The sequence below is a fragment of the Opisthorchis viverrini genome, assembly GCF_000715545.1.
Source record: "Opisthorchis viverrini unplaced genomic scaffold opera_v5_509, whole genome shotgun sequence".
Classification (NCBI taxonomy): domain Eukaryota; kingdom Metazoa; phylum Platyhelminthes; class Trematoda; order Opisthorchiida; family Opisthorchiidae; genus Opisthorchis; species Opisthorchis viverrini.
Genome location: NW_008752168.1, coordinates 1 through 24,153, shown reverse-complemented (window position 1 = coordinate 24,153; position 24,153 = coordinate 1). Strand labels below are relative to the sequence as shown.

The 24,153-nt window shown below is 43.9% G+C and overlaps 2 protein-coding genes across 2 annotated transcripts in view; one reads left to right on the top strand and one right to left on the bottom strand.

The window, feature by feature from the left end:
* The window catches only part of T265_15447 (hypothetical protein), a gene marked incomplete at both ends in the record, with an annotated part of 24,643 nt that extends 6,391 nt beyond the window's left edge, over window positions 1–18,252 (top strand). Inside the window, 2 exons of the mRNA XM_009178152.1 lie at window positions 4,026–4,067; window positions 18,052–18,252. Of these exons, the coding sequence (XP_009176416.1) occupies window positions 4,026–4,067; window positions 18,052–18,252 (243 nt within the window). The remainder of the gene's footprint in view (window positions 1–4,025; window positions 4,068–18,051) is intronic.
* Window positions 18,253–21,385: 3,133 nt separating this feature from the next.
* T265_11484 (hypothetical protein) lies at window positions 21,386–21,985 on the bottom strand (the record flags this gene model as incomplete). Its single annotated transcript, XM_009178151.1, has 1 exon — window positions 21,386–21,985. The coding sequence occupies one exon, from the start codon at window positions 21,983–21,985 to the stop codon at window positions 21,386–21,388; it is 600 nt and encodes a 199-aa protein (XP_009176415.1).
* Window positions 21,986–24,153: the final 2,168 nt, after the last annotated feature.

The window sequence follows — 24,153 nt, the reverse complement described above, 5'->3', positions numbered from 1 at the left end:
GACTAGTGCGAGGAGGGCCACAGACAGTCGTCGCCGTTACTGACTGGCCGGGTTGTTTAAAGGGGCGTTAGAACGCGGCTTGAAGGAACAAGGTGGTTGACACTTGCGTGCTTTTGGGCTATAAGATTGGTGATACCAGCACCAAGAGGGGCGGGCACGAGATAACGAGCTGGATCGTGAACGTGGTCGATGCCTGTTGATCTCTGACCGTTGCAGGCGATCGGTCAAAGCATCAAACTTGGCTTGTATGTGCGATATAGAAACAGGAAGCGGGTCGGAATCGTGGGTGGGTCCAGGGCGGGAGACGGAGTTTACGGGGATATTGGGATATGTTTCGTGTATCTTATACGCCATATGTGCTAGTTGCTGCTGTGGTCAGGATATTGGGATATGTTTCGTGTATCTTATACGCCATATGTGCTAGTTGCTCCCAGCTGTGGTCATCAACGAAAGCGCTGATGACGCGGGACATGGAGGGTGGGAGTGTGTCGAGACATAGTTAGGTCATAATTTCCACAGCTGGCTTACGGCCGCAGAGGAGACTTTGCATGTGGCGCAGCATTTGTGATGGCGATCTGGCCCTAAGTTCGACAGTGGTGAATAGATCCCGTAGCATTTTGTTTTCTGATTTCCCTGTCCGGTCGAAGGGCGTCATACGGATTTTCCTTAGGAATACCTTCCAACAGATCTTCAACTTCTGCTGCTGCATCAGAAGAAAGATGCTGGACAACATGGGAGAACCGGGTGACTTGGGAAGTGATGCGTCGGGTGGCAAAAACAGTTTCCACCTGATGAAACCATACCCTAGGGTTGTGTGGAGTTTGTGTGGAGTCTGGCAAACGTATGCTAATCACATTCTCGACCAAATCCGCTGAATCAAACTGTGCCCCCATAATTACCGGACAAAAGAAACTAAATCACGACGACTTGAAAGGAAAAGCTTTCAAAAAATATGTAGAAATACTCGGGCTCACCAAATGTGTAGTGGTCTGGATACACAATAGGTTAGTTTACCAGGAGGGTGTGGCAAAGAAATAAAAATAATTACGCTAGATCGGGTATACAAAAATAAAGAGATCAGATGGAACAGACTCACGAAGAATTGTTCTCTATAAAATAGTTCCTCGTTGGCCCAGTTCAGCGAATAAACAATAATCCAATTATGGTGGTCCAGAGGTTTTCTTCTGAACAGTTCCCACATATAATAGATACCGAGGATGTCTGAAATGCTTTGGTACCAGAGTTAGCACATGAGACTCGCGAATGACCGCTGAAGGCGCGACCGAAATCAGAAGAGAGAGTCGAAGCACCTAACCACGCTTGTATTCCGCGAAATTGTACAAGTGCGTGTTTATGTAATTTTTCGTATTCAAACAAAGAACGATTATGCGATTGATGAAATAGGTAGTGTTATAATGGAATTAAAATTAGGGTACAAAACGCCACAAGACCAAGAAACCTCGACGTGGCACAATACGTCGAATATCTGGCAGATATATTATATTAGGCACACAATGTTTTCCACATGTAATAAGGCTAGATGATGATACAGTCATGTAAGTGAGACACCCTTCAAAAATAAACAGCATTCATGGCAATCCATGTCACGTAACTTTTCTGACAGTGAGCAACTAACCGCTACATCCGCTTCATTATTTTATTTTTAAATTTTGCTATTTTATGCTGGCTAGCCAAATCGGTTTTTTTCGCTGCTCACAATGGGACTGCACAAATTTAATTCTATGCCAGTTCGAACATAAGTATGAGAGTTCCCGCGAAAGTTAGAACGAATCACACAAGGGTGCTACGGTTTACGAACACATTACTGCTTTGTCACTTAAATAGAAGAAACTAACGTTAACAAACCTTACGTTAACAAAGGCAGCCACGTCCGCCGATAGCAAAACCTTATTCCTGTTGGAGGATAATGGCGAACTCGAACGTATACTCACCTGTAAATCACAAAACATGCGCAAGTGCGCGTTTTGGTTTAGCACCGTTTTGGTCAACAGAATTAGAAAGCGAATATGGTGGTTGGTAGTGGTTACGTTGTAAGTTTTCCCGCCATGGAGTTTCCACCATTGCGTGACAACCTGCCTTAGGGGCTTTGACAAAGTTGTTGGTGCGCTGGGAAATTGTCCCGCTTGGCTATGACACACCTGTCACATCAGAGCAAATGATTCATTCATCTTACATCCATCGTTGAGCGAAAAGGACCGGAGTGTCCGACCTGTTTTGTCACTTGGATAGCTGATACATCGACGAAGAAGGCCCTAATTTTCGTGGCTCATCCAAGCGATATTTGGAGTAGATCAAGCTTTGTAAGTGTTTTAGGATCACGTCCAGCTGTTCAAGCCATTCAACGATCGTCCATATGTGTATGAGCTTGGTGCCTAAGTTAGCGTACTTAGGACGAGTTGTTACGCAATTTCGGCAAAAATTCCATCACATGACACACGTTCATCATTTAAACTGAAGTGCGTGTGACTTTTGTGTTTATGTGCACTCACGATGACCGACTGCCAGTGACTTCCTGATTACCGACGCAACAGGAGAAAGGGGCCTACGTTTTGGACGTCACGCAGCGGATCGTTGCTGGTGAACACTAAAGCGTGAGGAACTCTCGCCAAATGTCTTGTGTGGACTCACAAGACTGATTGCCCCAGCAGGGCAGGCGGAAAATGTAACAAACTTCAGCTAGAACGCACGATCGAAGCTAACGGAAATGTCAGAAAAATTCGCTGAGATCGTGTTAGGTTCTAGCAGTGAACTTTGGAGGACGTAAAATCACTAGAAATACATTCGAAGTTCCCCTGAGCACTATCGCCCTAATCTGGTGCTAGTGTGTTTCTAGAAGCGAAAGCTAAATCACTATGCACGCGGATGGCGGCACCAAACGTAGAAAACTTGGTTGACACAGTTGGCGAACAAGACGACTAATCGTATTGAGATATCTATAGAGAGGCGTGGGCCAACACAACAGACAAATCCGATACAGACGCAGTCTAAATTCATCACTAGACAACAGCTAGGCAAACACGACAACGTGGTATTCGTATCAATTTTGGTGAGCAATGCAAGCGCATAAAAATATACTGGGGCATTTCTATTCACGTGTTTGTTCTCCATCGCAGAACATTTTAGACGGACAACAATAGACTTGTCCGTTTGAAAGGAAGAGTTTGATAGGCGAGCAGGCAGGTTATTTGCACAACCGTAACGGAGGGATAGCAATTTACAGATTGAAGCACGGGTCACAAATATGCGGAATTAATGGAAACGAATGGAAGCGAAGAGCGCAGAGAATGAAGTTATCAGTGCGAAATGGGTGAGTGCAACATAGGAGTTGTATGATAACCAACAAAATATAACGCGCTGTAACTGTTTCATTGTGAGCGGAAACCAGATACTGACACTTCGCATTTATTTGAGATACCAATCGATGTACTTGTACAGCCTTGATTGTGCTGCGAGTACCACAATAAAGGCGATATTTGACTCGCCGGCTTAATTATCAGCCCGTTCTTTCTCAATTACCGCGTGGAAGGCAGGAACGCTGTATTCTCATTATTCTGCATCTATTGCGGTGAGATGCCTAAATTGGTTCATTAGCGGTCGTCTGTAATCCATCGTATGGTCGATTGCATCCGCACACACACATTTGCTTGGGATGCCGTCAACGAGAGTGATATAAAAGGTGATGGATTTTGGCGGCCTATGTATTCGGGGGGCAACTTCACTAAAATGATTAACCCGGTTTTCGGGCTCGTAATTTTAAGCATGGGAAGCACTTCGCTTGCCCAAAATCGCCGTGAGTTTGATCTAAGATTTTTCTATCGTGGATCGTTTACAATGCATCTTTTCCCGTTAAATAAAATACGGCACCCATGCTGACTTCTCCAATATGCATTTTCACCATCCTCTCGGCAGGTTTCATTTTCGAGCACTTTTATTTCAATTTTCGATGGTTGTAATACATGTTTCCGCCCGTCAAATTTCATTTAACACTTTCTTTTGTATTTCAGTTACACAACTCAGTTCCGTTTTTGCAGAGTACACTCCTGTCTGTAAGTATACAAATGTGATGCATGCATGTCTAGGCTTTTTTCAGGTGGAATACTTTAATTAGCTACAACGCTTTATTTCCCATCCCGGTACTTTTGCTGATCACCAAACACCAGCTGCGGACCACACTGCCGAAGTCACCCAGTTGCTGATGGCGGCTGTGGCATCTTAGCCAGAAAAACAGCGTCTTTTAAATTAAACTGTACTCAGTGGTAGCAGAGCTCACATTTAGTTAAAAGAGACGGTGTGCATGATTCGCTTGTAATAACCGTATTATTTCCGGTTCAAACGGGTCAGAATCTTCAGGCTACGAATTTACTATATTCTAATATATAACTGAAAGATATTCGACGTACGCTGCCACGTCGAGGTTTCTTGGTCTCCAATAGTTTTGTGCTCATAATCTGATATAGCGTTCAAACTTAAAGGCGGAACGTCGGAACGGAGGTATATCGTAGCGGATTATGTGTTTCCTAGAGAACAAGTTAAATGCCGAAATCATGAAATCGCCCCAGCGCTCTCATATTATGTTGTTAATCACCTGGAATATATGAAGCAGCACTTGGAATACTGTAAAATATTTGGTGCAATGTGTTGTACGAATGTTTGAGTCCTGAACGACGGGAGATGCAGGTCACTCAGCTGGAATGAAACAAAATATTCAAAAATTGACTACAACCTGTGGGGAATTATTGAAAACTGCAGCATCCGAAAGCACCGTATGCAGGCATTGGAAGCCGTTCCATACGTTTCTATAGCAGACACTCGTTGCTAGCTATCAGTTAGAGCACTCTTGAGTGTCTTTTCATGAGATTCGCTTAGAGAGGTGGACTGTGTTCTTCCAGTCACTCTTCGCGCGGCTCGCTGAGCAACTGCTGTGGGATGCAGGGATTTAGCTATGAATGTTCAAACAAGTGAGGAATGTATCAGGGTTTGGACTTTCAGTTTCAAAACGTAAAACAGATGCTCAGGTGTGAATTAAAAGTCGTGCACAGCTCTGAGGTCGCGATATCCCGAATCAAACTGGTGGCTTATGATGTATGGATGTCGGTTGGTCCCACTGCTGCGAAATCAGCTATCAAATCAACATGTGCCTCCTGTAAACATGTAAAGCTTCTTGTAACAAGAAACAGCCGCGCTCGAATCACAATCTGTTTGACCTAGTAATTAAAGCAACAAAAATTTACTTCTGAAGCAGATATATTGCTTCGCTTCTCGATCTGTCTATTCACTTTACTTCAATAAAAATCCTGTAGTAGCTTTCTTGTGAAGGGTGAAAATTCATGTTACGTGCGGATCCATTGTTTGTGGACGTACTTTGCCAGAAGCCATATTGTGTTAGCGAACGAATCTCATTATTCCACGAGGGGACAATATTTTCCTCCAAAGCATTGGTAACTATGTTGGTCAAAGCAAATCAGTAAGACCTAACCGTTTTCAAGTTGCCGCGCACATGTCTACTTTTCGTTAGTCGAGTGCGACTTCAATAGCTGTTTTGATTTTGAGATGTCCGCCTTTCAGCCGTCGCGACAATTTGTTGTTCCACCTGTGGTATCGACTTCACTTGAACTGCAATCTCTCCATCAGTAAGCAGGTAATACAAAGATTGATGCTTTATAAAATAAGCGCGCGTGTGTCAGCTAGTGGGTGTTCATGGCTAGTTGCAGACCATGGTGTGTCGAATGCCTTCAGGCTAACTGAACAAACGAGCAAGCATGGCTTCGGCCAGGTCAACTTAGAAGTCTTCACTGCGTTGTAGGCTTTTTATACGTTCGGCAGATTAGCGAATGTTTTTGCGAACTCAGTATAAAGATTAGATGTATTAATATAGCATCGCCACTACCAAGGAGCAAAGCTTCCTAGCTCGCCCTGTAGGGTTTCATTTAAATTATCAGTGGAACTGTTTCGTACTGCGCGTTTTGGGTGGTTTGGTCGACTTCTTCGATGGCAACCCAACAACCATCCCAATACTGCATGCCAATTCTTATACCCAAAATGGCTTCCAAGAGCCACACACACGATTAAAATGTGATGATCATAAAAAGCACTGCCGATAGGCACTGAATCCAATTTTGCTTTTCGCGGTAAACAGTCAGTGAAGTAGACCAGCGGATGAACGTTCAAACTAACCTACGTGGGCGTAAATAAACAACTCATTCACAGGCCTAATGCGATCGGAATTCACTAAGCATATAGAACAAACGGCCTCTGCTTTAGGAATCAATGTCTTCTAAATTGAATGTGTCGAAATGTCACAGGTGTTTCGATATTGCCAAAACCAGATCGCGTCGTGCATTTTGATAACGACATCGTTGTTCGGGTATTTGGGCGTTGGAATATTGGAGTTTTATTATAATGTTCACTTTCACACCTTTCTGTATTGTAGAGTATTCCTTTCTCAGCTGCCTAAATCACAGCCCAGAGCAAAAGATGCTGCTTGTCTCAGAAATATAATCTAGGATTGAGTTGTAAAAATGCGATATTTTGTGGGTAATTTCCTGGAAAACTATATCTTTTGTACACAATTCTCCGAAGAAGAGTGCAGGCGGGATAAACGAGGCATCTATTTGGTAGCACTGCTCCATCCATCAGTCCGATAAATAGAACTGGTCCTAGAATTCGGAAACCGTGCCTTTTGTGTGCCTCATCTAAAAGGAGAGAAAGGATTTCCATCGTTGTGCGATGAGCAACGCACCCGATGATTGACAGATGCCCCTGATTTGAAGCTGCTTATAATGAAAATATCATTTGCTAAAGAATATTATTGTTTTGGGCTCTGGATAGTGGAACACTAGTTGAAAGAATCGTTCATTCGTAGCTTCTTCCAGCGCCTAGTTGCGGTGCTAGCTTAATGGAGCATGAGGGGTGAGATGAGGCCGGGCACCCAGATCGGTTGGAGAGAAAGGGTTGGACAGGACAGGTAAAATAGGGTAAATGCTGTTCGTCATATTCCCATCTGCGTACCGAAGACGACGCTTTTCTGATTGGAGAACTATCTTTGTTTTTGGTGGCGGAAATCCAAATTTATTTTCAATAGATCCAGCAAACCTATCGCCCTGTATCTATGCATACGGGTCGTTGTGGCACAGGAAAATACGTTTGCCGTTGCTTGCAAGATTTACTGTTTGCAAATAACGGTTCAGTGACTTTATGGCCACATTCATTTCTATCAGCTACGTATGTAATAGGTGGTCCAGTTCAGGACACAATTTGGAGAATGGACGCCCTGCTCAAAAGATTAACCCGGCCATGAACGGCTTCCAATCTCACATGGACACTTCCTCACAAAGTGACAGAATTTATTTGATTGAGCCAGCTGCGCTCCAAGCATTTCGCCGTGAGCTGTAAGGTTCCTCCAGCCGGCGCTAGCATTTTGCTGTATCTTGGCGAGCATGCTACACGATAACATGGGAACGCTAGTATTGGTGGGTATTGTTTTTCTCCGTACGCAAGCTTGATGGGTTGTATATTTGTCAATTAATAACTAGTTTGATTACTAGACAAATGAACAGCGGTCCACCTACACAGCCTTGAACCTACCTTGGTGATGTTACCTATGCGCTAGACAGAATACCAAGAAGTTGGCTTCCTAGACAAGCCGATGCAACCGAATTATCAAGCAGTTCGGGGCATCTGTCCATCTATCTACACAGCAACTGATTTGCTTGGTCAAGCTCTTGCCATAGTAATAGGATTTTACGTGAAAATTTGTCGTCATTTTAGCGCGTGATATATCGAGTGCAAAGATTGCACTTTTGGGAACTGACCTCAACAGCAACATTAAATTTCCTGCATGGTTGGCAGGATGTTGATTACTCCTAGACCTGTAATTTGGAAGGCAATCTGCTGTTAATCGCAGCATTGTGCGTCACTGGAATTTCCTCCTTCGAGAAATCATAGTTGTCTACCCCGGCTGCAGTGTGTTTGCATCCATCCTTCATCTTGATCCGTCTCCTGCATGGGGAGATAAAATTGGGTATCACCATGATCAGATGAACAAGCTATTTCCTGGTGAACTTTGAAAAGGCGATACAATCAGGGTGGGTAAGATATAGTTGGCCCTAATGCAGCCTTGATTTTTAGTTGGTTTTCCAGCATATATGTGTTAATATTTGGAACACCGTTCATGGGTATAAAATCGAACTCTTGCGCACACCATCACTTGGTCGGTCTCATTTACTTGAAGACAAAGTGTATTTGGACTAATCATTTGAGCCACTTATTTGCTTATTCAATGTGCTGATTTCGGTGATTCATCAACCTATTTATGCGAATCATTCGGAAATTAAAACAACTGGAAACATTCCTGAACCATTTCGGCTGACGAAAACGCCCAAAATTTTGTGCCCCATAATGCCACTAATGGTGTGCAATACGGCGGTCTTAGTTTGTTGACTATCAAAATTTAATTTGATTGTGTGCACGCGATAAACGAGAGGTGCAAATCCACCGCTACCGTTAGACGCCAGCTCCCTTGATGCCACAAACCTCAAAATCATCTAACAACACTCAGTTATTTTCGGTATAATGAAGAGGATTTTGAGTTTCAAAAATGGTCTTGCAAACGCCGGTTGCTTTTGCCGGAATCAAGTTGATTTTCATCCCTCAGACAAGCACGTAATGTCTGCTAGGCTAGTGACAGTCTCAGTGCATGCTTCATGTGATCTGAACACTTTGACTTCTATTTTCATGGAAAATGAAACCATGAGCTGTGAGTTTGTACGTTGGATTAAATGCATTCTGCTCCAGTCCTCTCGCTTCCCTAATTATCAGCACGTTGTCACATGCAGGCGTAATTAGTTCGAAAGCTAATTAACTAATTAATTACTTTTCAAGAGTAGCATTCGACATTCCCATGATCGAATAACTGAGCCACCTAATGTGATCTGCATTTCTACACAAGCCAGTTACAGTTTGCATGAAGGTGAAAATTTCAGGGTGTGAAATTATAGCATTCTGGTCTAACTTGGCTCAAGCTGAGCATTTAGATTATCAAGTGGGCGCAAACGGGAAGGGGACTGTCAAGATTCATTTGCGTGTGTGGTTTTGACGAAGGCATTATCTGTGGGTTCGTTGACGGCAGAGGTCATCATTGCAGTACCTGTTTAGGGGGGATTTTTCAAGAGAGATAGTTGATCACTGGAGTGCAATTATGCAACCGCGAAATGATCGGGTTGCATCAAAATTCCACGCATATTCAATAATTCATGTGGATATTTTTACCTCTGGCACACTACCAGAACATGTACGTTGGAAATTCCGAGCGTGTTATAGCAACCGCTACGAGATTCAGTTACATAAAGGATCGTGCGCCGAATTTTAATTTCTCATCGGCCTAGCACCTCCCAAAACGAGAGAAAATAGCTCGAAGCTTAAGCGGTCACAACACAATTTAAATATAATCAAATTACCAAATACAGCACCAGTATCAATACAGCGCATTTGCGCTTTCTCGCAATACATCAAATACTGACAGCAGCCGACAGCGGTGATTTGTGCACCAGTCATCCAACCGTTACTTTCATTTTCCCGCCTAGATTGTGTTACCTGCCAACTAACGCAGCATCATCAAGTTGAAGTACTCCTTGTCATTTATGTCGCAAATTCTATTCCGATTAGTCCATAGCCGCTTACTGTCGCCCATCAAAAAAACACTCTGCACGCAGAGCGTTTCTTATGCTACCCTAACTCCTCACTCAAAAACTTATCCAAATACCTACTTTACTTAGCCTCACGTCTGCTGGCCAACTGATGCTCACTAAAAGGAAAAACAACGGCCCTTCAGCACCAGCGATCGCAGCATTCATCGTCATTTGGATTAGCTACGAAGTCGCCGAGCAAGAAACCTATGCTAGTTTGTTTTGTGCCTCTCACACTATTTATAGCAGCATTAGCATGCTTAGCCAGTCCTTCGTAGCTACGTTGGTCAGCTTAATTATTGTATCATGACTCATGAAAACTGCTCTCACCCCCAAAGGCAATAACACTCAGGTTATTTTATATTGCTGCATCCCTCCGATTAACCTGGTCTAACAGATCTCGTCACATTCACTTCTCTTCCCAAGATTTGATCATTGCCAGTAGCTGCTATGAAGGTCAAGCACATTCAAATGTACCTCCTCAGGCGCCGTAATTGCCTCCAAACTTGGATCGATCCTATTCCATAAACAGAAGCATGTCAGGATAATAGGTTCTCAGCAGAGCTATGCTCAGTTGGACAGCAAATTCGCAACCATTCTCTCCATAAGCTGTAGGGTTCCCTTTCGGCAACTCGGAACAATATCTGCAAGGAAGAATCAGCGGCTTACCTGGTTGCAACAGATGCTTGGAAAAAAGCTTCCAGTTCACTGAACACTCTTCTTCTACTTAACCATTTTGATGAACTTTAAATTTCTCCTCTTTATCATTTAAAGGATTTTCTTCACGGTTCTCGTTCCATTCTATGAAGTAAGCTTGCATCTACCTGCGCCCTGGCAGCGACATTAGTGAGTCTATAATTTTTACCGTACTAATTAATATTTATCCATGCTATGGAATCCTCAACCTCATCGTCCCCACTTGAGCTCCCCAAGACCCTGACCAAAAACTCAACTTTCATTCCTGTCGGAAAACGTCTCATATTTGTGTGACAACCAGTTTTGCGCGCACCTCTAGACACCCATATCTGGCGCCAGCCGCACATTTATTCCAACTGAGCGAGCACATATTTGGGGATACTTTACGTTGTCCGTGATTGAAGTCCATAACGTAGCTGTGTAGAAATATAGAACTAGTGTGAATCCAAAGAAAAACTACCAGAAATGTCTCAAGGCAAAAACGGCCAGTTTGACAGGTGCCGCCGTGCAAGGGTAAATTTGCGTAGGATCGAGGTTCGGCGGCAACAGGTGTCCATAATCTGGCGGAGTGATTAGAGAACCATTGCGTCACTCTTTAATAGTCTGATGCATTGGGCACCTGTTCAAGTAGCATAAGCATTCATAGTAGGGCTCCACTGGCTCCTAGTGCATATAACCATGGTGTCAGCACTTGAGTGGACATAAATAACTGAGTGATTTACCCTTAACTTCTGATGACAGAACGCCCAAATCACTTTAATATCGGTGCAAATTCCAATACTGAGCTCCGTCGCTTGATCACTGCAGTGCGCACTGGCTTCTCTATACATTTGAAGGCGAAAGAGGGAGCAATAACTTGCTTGTAGGCGGAAGGCCTGTGGATGGTCAAATTGAGGACGAAAGAGACTGCAACGTAGAAATCCCGCAACTGGGGTCATGATTTTACAATATTTTAGACAGCACATACTTCGAAGTTGAGTTAACTAGCCCAGGTGTTTACTTACGTAGAACTGCCTGATCGGTCGTACCAAGTCGAGCACTTTTGCTGCATGCGCAGGCACCATAAAAGTACGACACTACGCAGGTTTTTCTAAGGAATTCTCCGTGTCGCGTACAGCCGAACAACGTATTTTCGTGAGGACGTCTGTAATAATCTCTGTCAGCTAATAATCTGTCAGCTAACCTCGATGATGCTTGGAGCGCCGGAGGACGCCACCATTTTCGAAAGGTGAAATTGCCGGGACCCGTAAAGACGTCGTTGCGGAGGAGACGCAAGCCGAGAATCGCTTAAGGCGTCCTTTGAGAGCAGCATCTTCCAAAATGCGAATGCAAACAGTTCAAATGGCATCCAAGTTGGCCCAGTTAACTTTGTAATGCTGACTAAATTGGGCCTTATCGCTATGGTGATCGTCTCATGCTTTATTCCTTCAAGCTGATCAGCATTGTAACTCCAAAATAGATCACAGTTTCATGAAGCCCAATGTTTTGTTACACAAACGCTACCTCCACGCGGATGGGGGTTATAATTATTCTGAACAGCATAACGGGTGAAGAGCCATGTGTAGATGTTTATTGCTCAATGGGCAAATGAAAGCATTGCCGCATGACGTGAAAATGTCTGGAGAATACGTAGCATTAATATGGCTAGGATTTGACATGCAAACGATGCATCCCGCCAAGAAATATCACAAGCAGGAGGCAATTATTCCACAGGGGCCCGGACAGAGTTCCGGAACCTCTCGCGGTGCTAAAGGTATGAAAATTTATTTTGATGGATGAACCTTGGCTAATAATAGAGAAAACCTCACAATTTTGAAGAATTTGTCGTCATCGCGCTCTTTGATTACATATCCTGATCGTGGGGTATGCAAACGAACTAAATCTCAAGGGCGCATTTGGGTGACCCGAATACACTTTGTCCTCAAGTGAATGAGACCGATCACGTGACGGTGCGCAAGCGTTATATTTGATACCGCTAACAGACATCTTGATTCCGGGGCGGGCAAATTAACTAACAATCAAGGCTGGAGTGGGGCGATCCCTTTCCCGCCCGTCTTGATGATATGTTCACCTGGAAAAAAGCTGCTCATCTCCTCATGATCATACCCAAATGTTGCTTCGGTGGCCGAATCAAGTTGAAAGTCGACGCAAGCGCACAGCAAACAGAAGTCACCAAATTGAAAATTCCAGTGGTGCCCAATTCAGTGACTGAAAAATGGGGGCTTCACAATTCCGGAAAATATCGACAAAGGAACGCAGATCCACGAAGAGAGATATGCTGGATCTATTGAAAATAAATTTAGATTTCCGCCACTGATAATAGATAGTTCTCCATGTGAGATCGGAAGCCGTTCATCGCCGGGTAAATCTTCAAATTTGTATTGATACTGGTGCTGTATTTGGTAATTTGATTATATTTAAATTGTGTTGTGACCGCTTAAGCTTCGAGCTATTTTCTCTCGTTTTGGGAGGTGCTAGGCCGATGAGAAATTAAAATTCGGCGCACGATCCTTTATGTAACTGAATCTCGTAGCGGTTGCTATAACACGCTCGGAATTTCCAACGTACATGTTCTGGTAGTGTGCCAGAGGTAAAAATATCCACATGAATTATTGAATATGCGTGGAATTTTGATGCAACCCGATCATTTCGCGGTTGCATAATTGCACTCCAGTGATCAACTATCTCTCTTGAAAAATCCCCCCTAAACAGGTACTGCAATGATGACCTCTGCCGTCAACGAACCCACAGATAATGCCTTCGTCAAAACCACACACGCAAATGAATCTTGACAGTCCCCTTCCCGTTTGCGCCCACTTGATAATCTAAATGCTCAGCTTGAGCCAAGTTAGACCAGAATGCTATAATTTCACACCCTGAAATTTTCACCTTCATGCAAACTGTAACTGGCTTGTGTAGAAATGCAGATCACATTAGGTGGCTCAGTTATTCGATCATGGGAATGTCGAATGCTACTCTTGAAAAGTAATTAATTAGTTAATTAGCTTTCGAACTAATTACGCCTGCATGTGACAACGTGCTGATAATTAGGGAAGCGAGAGGACTGGAGCAGAATGCATTTAATCCAACGTACAAACTCACAGCTCATGGTTTCATTTTCCATGAAAATAGAAGTCAAAGTGTTCAGATCACATGAAGCATGCACTGAGACTGTCACTAGCCTAGCAGACATTACGTGCTTGTCTGAGGGATGAAAATCAACTTGATTCCGGCAAAAGCAACCGGCGTTTGCAAGACCATTTTTGAAACTCAAAATCCTCTTCATTATACCGAAAATAACTGAGTGTTGTTAGATGATTTTGAGGTTTGTGGCATCAAGGGAGCTGGCGTCTAACGGTAGCGGTGGATTTGCACCTCTCGTTTATCGCGTGCACACAATCAAATTAAATTTTGATAGTCAACAAACTAAGACCGCCGTATTGCACACCATTAGTGGCATTATGGGGCACAAAATTTTGGGCGTTTTCGTCAGCCGAAATGGTTCAGGAATGTTTCCAGTTGTTTTAATTTCCGAATGATTCGCATAAATAGGTTGATGAATCACCGAAATCAGCACATTGAATAAGCAAATAAGTGGCTCAAATGATTAGTCCAAATACACTTTGTCTTCAAGTAAATGAGACCGACCAAGTGATGGTGTGCGCAAGAGTTCGATTTTATACCCATGAACGGTGTTCCAAATATTAACACATATATGCTGGAAAACCAACTAAAAATCAAGGCTGCATTAGGGCCAACTATATCTTACCCACCCTGATTGTATCGCCTTTTCAAAGTTCACCAGGAAATAGCTTGTTCATCTGATCATGGTGATACCCAATTTTATCTCCCCATGCAGGAGACGGATCAAGATGAAGGATGGATGCAAACACACTGCAGCCGGGGTAGACAACTATGATTTCTCGAAGGAGGAAATTCCAGTGACGCACAATGCTGCGATTAACAGCAGATTGCCTTCCAAATTACAGGTCTAGGAGTAATCAACATCCTGCCAACCATGCAGGAAATTTAATGTTGCTGTTGAGGTCAGTTCCCAAAAGTGCAATCTTTGCACTCGATATATCACGCGCTAAAATGACGACAAATTTTCACGTAAAATCCTATTACTATGGCAAGAGCTTGACCAAGCAAATCAGTTGCTGTGTAGATAGATGGACAGATGCCCCGAACTGCTTGATAATTCGGTTGCATCGGCTTGTCTAGGAAGCCAACTTCTTGGTATTCTGTCTAGCGCATAGGTAACATCACCAAGGTAGGTTCAAGGCTGTGTAGGTGGACCGCTGTTCATTTGTCTAGTAATCAAACTAGTTATTAATTGACAAATATACAACCCATCAAGCTTGCGTACGGAGAAAAACAATACCCACCAATACTAGCGTTCCCATGTTATCGTGTAGCATGCTCGCCAAGATACAGCAAAATGCTAGCGCCGGCTGGAGGAACCTTACAGCTCACGGCGAAATGCTTGGAGCGCAGCTGGCTCAATCAAATAAATTCTGTCACTTTGTGAGGAAGTGTCCATGTGAGATTGGAAGCCGTTCATGGCCGGGTTAATCTTTTGAGCAGGGCGTCCATTCTCCAAATTGTGTCCTGAACTGGACCACCTATTACATACGTAGCTGATAGAAATGAATGTGGCCATAAAGTCACTGAACCGTTATTTGCAAACAGTAAATCTTGCAAGCAACGGCAAACGTATTTTCCTGTGCCACAACGACCCGTATGCATAGATACAGGGCGATAGGTTTGCTGGATCTATTGAAAATAAATTTGGATTTCCGCCACCAAAAACAAAGATAGTTCTCCAATCAGAAAAGCGTCGTCTTCGGTACGCAGATGGGAATATGACGAACAGCATTTACCCCATTTTACCTGTCCTGTCCAACCCTTTCTCTCCAACCGATCTGGGTGCCCGGCCTCATCTCACCCCTCATGCTCCATTAAGCTAGCACCGCAACTAGGCGCTGGAAGAAGCTACGAATGAACGATTCTTTCAACTAGTGTTCCACTATCCAGAGCCCAAAACAATAATATTCTTTAGCAAATGATATTTTCATTATAAGCAGCTCAAATTCAGGGGCATCTGTCAATCATCGGGCGCGTTGCTGAACGCAGCTGTTGAGCCGCCTCTACGTGATGGTTGATCAACAGGGATCTAGCGGTTCAAATCAGGGGCATCTGTCAATCATCGGGCGCGTTGCTGAACGCAGCTGTTGAGCCGCCTCTACGTGATGGTTGATCAACAGGGTATCTAGCGGTCATCGTAATTGGAATTACCTAGAAATACAGAACTCTCAGCTGGCCGTTGGTGCTCATCAAGCCGTAAGGCCTCTTATGAATGCTTTGCTCCTCTAAATGATGGAATTTTCTTTTCCTGCTCCTTCATTTAAACTATAAAAAGAGAAGCGCACAAAACGTTTCTTCCCGTGTAGAAAAGGAACAAAAGGCTCGTATTCTCTAGGTGACGGGAAGGGTTTTCCTTATCGACGAGGCGCGCGTGGAACCGAAGTGTACCAGGTTATCCTCGGGATTTGCGTCCACACTGTTACTTAAATCACCACAGCCTAATAACTGATCACAATCTCGTCATCACTTTCATTGAATCGAACTCGACGATGGACGCATAAAAATTTTTTGTTGTCTTTTTTACCTGAGCCCCATCAGCCACAACCGGTACACAGTGGCCCTCTGGATAGTGTTGCCCAGCCCGTGATAATATTGGCTCTGAACAAATAACTTACTCTTATTTTCGTCAGGTATAATCGGTTGGCAACATTGGGTGGTTCGGTGCGTATTTCCTAACGTACTATCCAGTTTCCACATATCTCTTTTGGTCCTCCAGGTAACAGCCTAAAAAGACGCGGGCAGTGGTATGACAAACATGAAATATGCTCCCAAAAGCCATCAAAATTCCGAGAAAATACTCAGCTAAAAACGCTTCTGCTACCTCAACAGGCGCTATCGCCCGGTGTGTGATTCAATCGCGTTTCATTTGTGATCACTCGTACCATCAACTTGACTTAGGTTCCTCCATCAAACACTTATTCTAAGGCCGTCAGTTTAACGCAGCGCTCGCGCGTCCAGGTTATCTGTGGCACTTGGCATTTTGTGCGGATGAAAAGACAAAGGTCCTTTCAAGCCAACCAAATTTTCCGTTTGCGGCTTAATCATGCTGCCAATCAATTGTTCGTGCCTGACCGTTTAGTTTTGAAGCCACTACGCAGGATATTGCGCGATCGATATTCGTCTGGTTGAGAAAACCTTCGGATGGGATGCGCGACGCCTTCAGTGACCCAGACCTACAACAGGGGGATAAAATCTCAATCGAAATGTTCCCCGATGACATGTTATTGTCGCCTCATTTGGTGTTAAAACGATAGATTGTTCGCCTGGGGAGACGCAAGCATTATCTGATTATCATGCTATCCATCGTGTAGCAAAGTGCCACCTAGCAATCTAGATGATTTATTCCACGGAAAAGTCGAAAATCAGCTTACATATCAAGAGGTTTCAATTCCGCGTAGCAGTGAATGATTTTGTTCGTCACATACCACGTCCACACGTTGACTCTCGAATTTTCGATGTTTCGTTTTGACTCGATATTCTTCTCCTCCCAATGGCGATCATGGCGTTCGCACATTCGTTCGGCTGCTATCAACTCCACACATCTGTTAACGTCCAGTGAAGGCATGCGTCAAGGTGGATCTGAGAGCCAGAAATAACAACCTCGTATTTTGATTGTGCTGGTTTGCCATGAGGGATGTTGACCCGTCGAGCCCTTCGAGCTAAATCACTGACCTACAACCAGTGGCACCGAATCCTCGCTTTGTGGTAGTTTGTTCACATTTCTACAGTCTTCTCCTAATATTTCAACTGCCTATTCTGCATTTGCAGGAGTGCGGTCTTATTGCTTGTTCGCGAGTATTATTCTGCGATCACAGTTGACGGCCTTACTGTTAGTGAAGTCTGCAAAATGGACAGGAACAAATCATATGTCCACATTTATAGCTCAGTGATCGAAAGAACCAACCATTTCACTCGTGTTTAAATGGCGATAATCATCATCCGGAATGATATGTCAGCTAATGTTGCTGCGCAACATTGGCGGGCAAACATACACGTTGGTTCAATGACGAAGACTCACCCGTGGATTCGCGTTAAAGAAGACCCAATCGGCATAGTGGAAAAATGCTTTGCAGATTTGTGCCCTTGCTTTGCGACTCAAGCTCTTTTGCGAGGCGATAATCATCATCCGGAATGATATGTCAGCTAATGTTGCTGCGCAACATTGGCGGGCAAACATACACGTTGGTTCGATGACGAAGACTCACCCGTGGATTCGCGTTAAAGAAGACCCAATCGGCATAGTGGAAAAATGCTTTGCAGATTTGTGCCCTTGCTTTCCGACTCAAGCTCTTTTGCGACGGACTAGAATAATTAGTAGCCGTGATCTCCAAAGCTAACGCAAACAATATAAGCCTTAGCTGCAACCAAAAAGGCGAACTTGTCGAACCACATAATACATACATGCTGGGAGTAGCCAGAGAAAACAGGTGATCTCTGAGGTGATAACAGCCAGAAGTTTATGCACTCCCTCTCAACTTGATTGGCCGCGTTTGTTGATTTTTAGGTAATCCACCGTCTCCCCATGGGAAGCTGTCAAGATTACGCACAATACGGTTTATTGCGTTGGGCCAATATCCATATGGATAGTACGGCCCAACTTGCCAAACGTCGTGCTCGACGCCGGTTCTCTCTCGCTATTCGGTCGTTGGCAAAATATTTTATGCAAACTTTCTACAGCAAATCCATCATTACCGTAGAAATTGAAGTAGGTTTTGAGCTCGTGAACTCCTGATTGGATATCAATCAGCGCGAGCGACTCAGAATTGTAGTGTTTCGAAAGGGCCTTCTGGAGGAAACGACGCTTTGTTTTGCCTCTTACGCTGGCCACAATAACGGGCCATCTGCCGTATCCGTTGACGAAATTGTTTCGAAAAGGTCAGCCATCCGTCCACTGCCTGCTTTATCGAAATAATAAAGGGCCAGGGAGTACGAGCAGAATTTGGAACAATGTTGCTGGTTGTGAGAAGATCTGTGTGCTCGAACTGTATGATCGCCGACTGGTGAACGTGCGGAACGTGTCTACCCAAAATGCGCCTGTATCGCGCGTTGGACACTCAGCTCCATTCCCCTGAGTTCATTTTCGGAGGCCAAAAGAATGTGATGGCAAGCAGCATGCACGGAAATCCTTCGACCTTCAATACAGTCTCACCTATAAATGGGTTTTGCCCCTTTAAATTTCACATGTAACATGACTGCCTGCGGATGCTGGAATTGGAAGGACTACATCAACTCAGATACTTATCCATCCGAGCAAATAATCCCAAGCCTAACCGATTCACAGGGTGTTATCTTGACGAATTGGGAGAATTGCTTTGACCAAAATAGTTGCCAAAGCTTTGGAGGATAACATTGTCCCCTCGTGGAGTAACGAGATTCGTTCGCTAACACAATATGGCTTCTGGCAAAGTACGTCCACAAACAATGGATCCGCACGTAACATGAATTTTCACCCTTCACAAGAAAGCTACTACAGGATTTTTATTGAAGTAAAGTGAATAGACTGATCCCGAAGCGAAGCACTATATCTACTTCAGAAGTAACTTTTTGTTGCTTTAATTACTAGGTCAAACAGATTCTCATTGGAGCGCGGCTCATTTTTGTTACAAGAAGCTTCACCTGTTTACAGCAGGCGCATGTGTCTTTGGTTGCCGATTTCCTAAACTTCTATCTCCGCAAGTGAGGTTTGAGGACCGTCACTACATACATTGTGTCAGCGGGAAACTCCCCAAAGTAATCCGTGCCTGAAATGGGATCAAAGAAACTGGAGAGGCGCAAAACTGGACAAATTAGTCTTTTGTTAGGAGCCAGCTTAAGGAACGCTTGAATAAGTGAGACGTTGGCAACAAACGTATCGCTGACAGAAATTGTTTCCATTTTGCAGGGTGTTCACTCTCGGAATAGTGTCCCAGATCCAGAAAAAATTTGACGAATATAGCGGGGCTTCCGAAAATGCCCAGTTAATTGATGCACCCACAAGTAATAGAAATGAACTTGTTTTATTCTCCTGAATGAGTTCTTTCACGTGTGCGTCTGCTGATGGAGTGTGCGCATGATTACACATCCAATGCCAGTATTCATGTCTGCATTTACTGACGCAGTCCTGAAACGCGATTCAAATTCAAATTCACGTGCCGCCAGGTATTGAAATGCTTTTGGCATGTATCCGAATGAGCCGGTCATGTTGAGTCAGTTGAGTCCGAACAAGGGTTTATTTTGAATAAGTGAGAAGACTGCGCCCTTTAACGATTGACGAAGCAGCGGCTTACGTTGATGCATAGTTCGGCGAAAGCTTGAGGCGATAATATTTCACGTTTTAAGAGAATGTGCTATTCCTTCTCACCACTTGCGTTCACAGTGGTCAAATCCACGCGAAAGCTCAAGCGCGTCCGATGGAAACTTCAGACTCGTTTGGATTCTCAGGTTTGAGGTGGAATATTTCAAAACCGAGATGCAGTTGGTTGTATTATACTTTCGCGAGTCCCTCTAGAGTGCGGTTCGTCTGCTGGGGCACAGCCGCACTTTTCCGCTCATGTGCACTTCGTATTATAGTTGCGTGTTTCCTATTAACCTGAATACGCTGCACCTTGGATAGGTAAATGCGTTTGTTTCTTTCGGCGGCGCATTCATTGTGTCAACACTACGAAGAATGTGTTCATCGATGCTCCCAGTACGTTCCACCAAATCGTATTTGACATACACCATGTTAATTATTTCTTGCAGGCAAACCCTCTTCGATATGGAATACTGCCCGCTAGAACTAAATCAGCGGCAACTTCAGCTTCTGGGCCAACCCTTTTATTTAGCTGTTCACGCTTTCCACCTGCCCCATTCAGCTTCCAATTTATGCTTTACGTAAGATTTGGTCTGATATTACTTTCTATGGGTTTGTTTTTTAGACTTTTGTGTAATGATTTCGACCTAGACCAATTGGTTTGCTGCATATGCGCAACCGTGAGCGGCAAATGCCAAATAGAGTGCAGCAGTGGGACCAACCGACATCCATACATCATAAGCCACCAGTTTGATTCGGGATATCGCGACCTCAGAGCTGTGCACGACTTTTAATTCACACCTGAGCATCTGTTTTACGTTTTGAAACTGAAAGTCCAAACCCTGATACATTCCTCACTTGTTTGAACATTCATAGCTAAATCCCTGCATCCCACAGCAGTTGCTCAGCGAGCCGCGCGAAGAGTGACTGGAAGAACACAGTCCACCTCTCTAAGCGAATCTCATGAAAAGACACTCAAGAGTGCTCTAACTGATAGCTAGCAACGCGTGTCTGCTATTGAAACGTATGGAACGGCTTCCAGTGCCTGCATACGGTGCTTTCGGATGCTGCAGTTCTCAATAATTCCCCACAGGTTGTAGTCAATTTTTGAATATTTTGTTTCATTCCAGCTGAGTGACCTGCATCTCCCGTCGTTCAGGACGCAAACATTCGTACAACACATTGCACGAAATATTTTATAGTATTCCAAGTGCTGCTTCATATTTTCCACGTGATTATCAACATTTTAGGCGAGCACTGCGGGAATTTCCGAATTACTTCATTTAACTTTTTCTCTAGGAAACATTTAATCAGCTATGAGATAGCTCAATTCCGAGGTCCCGCCTTTAAGTTTGAACGATATATCAGAATATGTGCACAAAATTAGGATGCCGAGAAACCCCGACGTAGCACCATACGTCCAATATCTGGCAGCTATATATCAGGCGCGGAATGCCACCCACATATGATACGGCTAGGTGATAATCTGCCCAGTTGAAGGCCGAAGAAACAATTCCACTCAAACTAATTTTTTAACTTCATCTGTAAAACAGACTGATACAAGTTATTAGTTATTTGCATAATGACATGCCCACAAATGGGCCTCCAGTTCAGATGAAGTGAGGAAGCATTGTCTGCATTGTTTACATTTTTCGGTTATCTGCTTTCCATGCATCTTCCTCAGATGCTTGAAGTAATTTCCCTTCTGACCGAAAGTGTGACCACAGAGCTCGCATGTGTAACGTGCGACATTGCCGTGTACTGTCTTCCGATGTGCCAATAGAGTGTTGCTATTTTTTAAAAATTTGCCACATTCCTGACACAGTTTGGCGCTTTCAAGAGATTTTCGGCGTTTCCCCATTGAGTTTCCAACACGAACTTTAGCTCGTTTTGAATGAAACTTCACCTGATGTTGACTGAGTGAGCGGCTGAACTTGTATGATATTTTGCAAATGTGGCAACAGAAGAAACGTTCATCTGAATGCACCGCCAAATGACGTTGCAAGTGGGATAAGAATGGGAATGATTTCCCGCAAGCGGAACACCTGTAACGATTTTCGTATCGCCCATTATTTGTTGGACCGGTACTGGTACTCGCGCGTATGTGTGGAATCCGAGTGTCCTCTTGCCCGCAGCCTGAGATACGGCGATCATATTCCTTCTCCATATTGGTATAATTTCCCAGCCGCTGAACAGGGGATTCCGCCCTGGGCGTCGACACTGCTTGTGATGAATAGTATAAGTAGGGATGTGAGTTTCTCCAAAGCAATTAGTGCGAAAAAATTCGTTTCGAAATTGAGAATCAATTTTCAGACTGCCCTCAACCGCATTCACCCAAATCCTCTGGAGAATAAAATCTATCCAATAACGATATGAGTTTGGTGTCCTACATTGTAAATTACACTTCATCACCTCTTGATTTCTCCTGGCCAAAGTAAATTCGTAGCCTGAAGATTCTGACCCGTTTGAACCGGAAATAATACGGTTATTACAAGCGAATCATGCACACCGTCTCTTTTAACTAAATGTGAGCTCTGCTACCACTGAGTACAGTTTAATTTAAAAGACGCTGTTTTTCTGGCTAAGATGCCACAGCCGCCATCAGCAACTGGGTGACTTCGGCAGTGTGGTCCGCAGCTGGTGTTTGGTGATCAGCAAAAGTACCGGGATGGGAAATAAAGCGTTGTAGCTAATTAAAGTATTCCACCTGAAAAAAGCCTAGACATGCATGCATCACATTTGTATACTTACAGACAGGAGTGTACTCTGCAAAAACGGAACTGAGTTGTGTAACTGAAATACAAAAGAAAGTGTTAAATGAAATTTGACGGGCGGAAACATGTATTACAACCATCGAAAATTGAAATAAAAGTGCTCGAAAATGAAACCTGCCGAGAGGATGGTGAAAATGCATATTGGAGAAGTCAGCATGGGTGCCGTATTTTATTTAACGGGAAAAGATGCATTGTAAACGATCCACGATAGAAAAATCTTAGATCAAACTCACGGCGATTTTGGGCAAGCGAAGTGCTTCCCATGCTTAAAATTACGAGCCCGAAAACCGGGTTAATCATTTTAGTGAAGTTGCCCCCCGAATACATAGGCCGCCAAAATCCATCACCTTTTATATCACTCTCGTTGACGGCATCCCAAGCAAATGTGTGTGTGCGGATGCAATCGACCATACGATGGATTACAGACGACCGCTAATGAACCAATTTAGGCATCTCACCGCAATAGATGCAGAATAATGAGAATACAGCGTTCCTGCCTTCCACGCGGTAATTGAGAAAGAACGGGCTGATAATTAAGCCGGCGAGTCAAATATCGCCTTTATTGTGGTACTCGCAGCACAATCAAGGCTGTACAAGTACATCGATTGGTATCTCAAATAAATGCGAAGTGTCAGTATCTGGTTTCCGCTCACAATGAAACAGTTACAGCGCGTTATATTTTGTTGGTTATCATACAACTCCTATGTTGCACTCACCCATTTCGCACTGATAACTTCATTCTCTGCGCTCTTCGCTTCCATTCGTTTCCATTAATTCCGCATATTTGTGACCCTTCCTTCAATCTGTAAATTGCTATCCCTCCGTTACGGTTGTGCAAATAACCTGCCTGCTCGCCTATCAAACTCTTCCTTTCAACGGACAAGTCCTATTGTTGTCCGTCTAAAATGTTCTGCGATGGAGAACAAACACGTGAATAGAAATGCCCCAGTATATTTTTATGCGCTTGCATTGCTCACCAAAATTGATACGAATACCACGTTGTCGTGTTTGCCTAGCTGTTGTCTAGTGATGAATTTAGACTGCGTCTGTATCGGATTTGTCTGTTGTGTTGGCCCACGCCTCTCTATAGATATCTCAATACGATTAGTCGTCTTGTTCGCCAACTGTGTCAACCAAGTTTTCTACGTTTGGTGCCGCCATCCGCGTGCATAGTGATTTAGCTTTCGCTTCTAGAAACACACTAGCACCAGATTAGGGCGATAGTGCTCAGGGGAACTTCGAATGTATTTCTAGTGATTTTACGTCCTCCAAAGTTCACTGGTAGAACCTAACACGATCTCAGCGAATTTTTCTGACATTTCCGTTAGCTTCGTACGTGGCCGTTTAGCAGAGATTTGTAACATTTTTTGACTTTCGGGTTCATATTTGTCCTCCTGCCCTGGCGCAATCAATCTTGTGAATCCTTACCATGGATCGGAGACTTTCGGCAATAGTTCCACTCTCATTAGTGTTCACCAGCAATGATCCGCTGCGTGATGTCCAAAACGTAGGCCTATTTGTCACGTTGCGTAGGTAATCAGGAAGTCACTGGCAGTCGGTC